The 2883-nt window shown below is 37.3% G+C and overlaps 1 protein-coding gene across 1 annotated transcript in view; it reads left to right on the forward strand.

Annotated features, from left to right (window-relative positions):
• LOC106532848 (A disintegrin and metalloproteinase with thrombospondin motifs 20) overlaps positions 1-2883 on the forward strand; it is a gene marked incomplete at its 5' end in the record, with an annotated part of 105469 nt that overhangs the window by 90032 nt on the left and 12554 nt on the right. The window contains 1 exon segment of the mRNA XM_014029003.1: positions 1954-2127. Within this exon segment, the coding sequence (XP_013884457.1) occupies positions 1954-2127 (174 nt within the window).

Below are 2883 nucleotides of genomic sequence, written 5' to 3' on the forward strand. Positions count from 1 at the left end.
CCTCAAACATCCCACCAGCAACCATGAAATCCTTAGTTTGAGTGAAACGACATGTTTTATATCTTAATATTCAGGCATGTGACATTTTGAAACCTCAGCACCCTGTGTTGGAGGTACCCCCACAGCCCCACAGGTCATTCAGCCGAGTCGGGCAGGTGGTGTGCAATGAGCAGCACTTCAATAAAATAAAAATAAAAAGCTAACAACCAAGCATTCCTTAAAAAAATTGCATGTTGTCTGCTGTCTTCTGTGTTGAACCTCTAAATATGGTGAGAAGTAACAGAGATAAAGCGTTTTGGTTGATAATACAAGTCCCATGACCACTTTGCACTCAGAGTAAATTTTTGGCTCAGTCTCTGAAAAACTAAATGAGTTATAATCCTTTATGTATTGATTACCTGTGGTGTCCACCTTGAATTTGGTTGACTCCAACAACTAATCAGTTGTAGCTGTACATCCAACAAGTATGTTCTGAGATCTAGTGGGTCATGAAATGTTTTGCTAACAGACAAACAAGACTGACTCCAACATTTAATTCCACCATTTTTAAGAAAAATCTCACACTCTGTGTACTGCTCCAAATATGGATAACAGTCAGGATCTACCTCCCCAAATTTTAACTTAGTGAGTTCATTTATACATAAAACATGACAGAATTTAGCTGAATTATGAGTAAAGATGACAAACCATCCGTTTATACTGTTATTATTTTATTATGAAACACAGAAAGGTTAATTTAACCATTTCTAAAATGATGAAAGACATCCAGCAAATGTTGCCAACAAAAAGAAGAAACAGACATGCATACTAATGCCTGATATAAAAGTACTATTAGGACAATGGGCCTCAAACAGCTGGGTTTTCCTAGAACTGCAGAATTGTTTGGCCTTTAGGCCAGATATCCCTCCAGAAAATAAAGAAAACCTTTGTAATTTTGCATAACTGACTTTTAAAGTCCGGACCTGCTGACTCGGTACAGTTACGAAATCGCGAAGAGGTTCCCACATTTGGTATTTAAAAACTTAGCTCAAGATGTACAGAAATTTGTGTTTGATGGATTATTGCTTTGTTATCACAATGCTTCTTGACAATAAATCTTGTATCAAACACCTGACTGACAGTACCTGGCAGTACCAGAAGCTCAAAACAAGTGTTAATAGCAACAACAAAATAAGCTGTTTGACAGAAATTTGGCTACATTTTCATGTGCGCAACCCACATCCTCAGCTCTGCTACTCATCCCAAAAAATGCTTGTTCCTTACAAATGTGGCACCATTTAAAAGAAGAAACTAACAGGCCTTCCAATGGCGTTTGTTTGTTTGAAATGGATCGCCATTTGTCCTCACCCAGGTGAGGACTACTCTTACTGGGGTCCAGTATAAATAAATAAATAAATAAAAGATCAAAACAAACATATCTGAAAGTTCCTGGAAATTTGATTCAGCCATATCATTCACAGAATGCCAGACTGACAAGGATTTGACATGGGTCTTTGAGGTTAGAAACAAAGAGATGAACTGGATTAGCTCAAACCTCACAGAAAGCCTCCTCGGTGTGGAGGTTCAAAGAACATCAAACAGATGTTTGAGATGGACCTTATGTGATCGCAGATATACGCGTTGAACAGGAACCCTGAATAAATCAGCAGATCTTCACACACAGACTAAGTCAGGGAAGCTTTGAGAGACAGAACAATAGCCTTCTCCTCATATGAGTGAACACTGAGTTTTTGCACAGGAAAAGGTGCCGTTTGTTGATGTTTATCTGGATTTTATGATGGATAATGTTCAGTATATTTAAATGAAACTGTGTTAGACAGATCTCAGTTAGCTTTGTAGTACATTTAAATTTAAAATGCCAATAAAATCTTGTATTATATCCTTATTGCTAAGTTTTGTATTGTAGCAGACACATCACAACCATTATCATGTTTCCTGTTATTGTTTATTTAGTGTTCGTCCACTTGTGGGACTGGAGTTCGGAACAGAGACGTTTACTGCAGGTTGAAAGGCACCGGACGAGTCCGAGAGGATCTGTGTGACCCACACATGCGTCCTCCTACCGTCCAACCGTGCCTCACTGCAGAATGCACACACTACAGCTGGGTTGCTGGCAAATGGGAAGACGTGAGTGGAGTGATGAAGGTTGATGCTGTTCCTGCTATTTTATTTTGCTCTGACTCTGTGTGAAATGAATGTGTGGACATCTAATTGCGTAAAAATGTCTTCAATTAGCTGAAGTCTGCCTTGTTTCTTTCTCTGCCTCATTGAATAAATAATCTGAAAGTATACTTAAATCTATAAACCTACCTTTTTATATGAGATAATAATAGAGATAGTCATCTGTAAAATGAAAAATAATAAAAAAGCAGCAAACTTCAAAACACTAATGGACATTATTTCTTTAGACCTGCTGAATGAATACAACATTTATTCTGTCATGCAGTGTTTTTTTATCTCATAAATGCACCTCATGCATATTCATGATTTATTTATGTTTTCTGGCTCAGCTCTTTCTTTTTGTTTGATTTGTCCTCAAAATATCCTCAGACATATAATTAGGCACCATATCGAGTCAGCAGTGAGGCCTTCTATTAGATGACTTAAAATACTTTCTTGTAGCCCTGCTAAAACAAATTGGTGCCCACTGCCTCCTTGGCAGCACAGTTTTATCATCTCGAGTCCTAAGCTTTTGCTTGGTGTGCATTTTTAATTTCATGTAGCTATTTATGATTAGTAGGCCCTCATGAACATAAAAACAAACGTCTTTGAGCAGTTAAGAGTGTAAAATATAACTATATATTTCATTTAAAATTCAAAATAAAACCTATTATCAAGTCCATCTGAAAAAAGAACAACTACCAAAGCCCTCAATCTTGGGAT

The sequence above is a fragment of the Austrofundulus limnaeus genome, unplaced genomic scaffold (genome assembly GCF_001266775.1).
Source record: "Austrofundulus limnaeus strain Quisiro unplaced genomic scaffold, Austrofundulus_limnaeus-1.0 Scaffold838, whole genome shotgun sequence".
Lineage (NCBI taxonomy): Eukaryota > Metazoa > Chordata > Actinopteri > Cyprinodontiformes > Rivulidae > Austrofundulus > Austrofundulus limnaeus.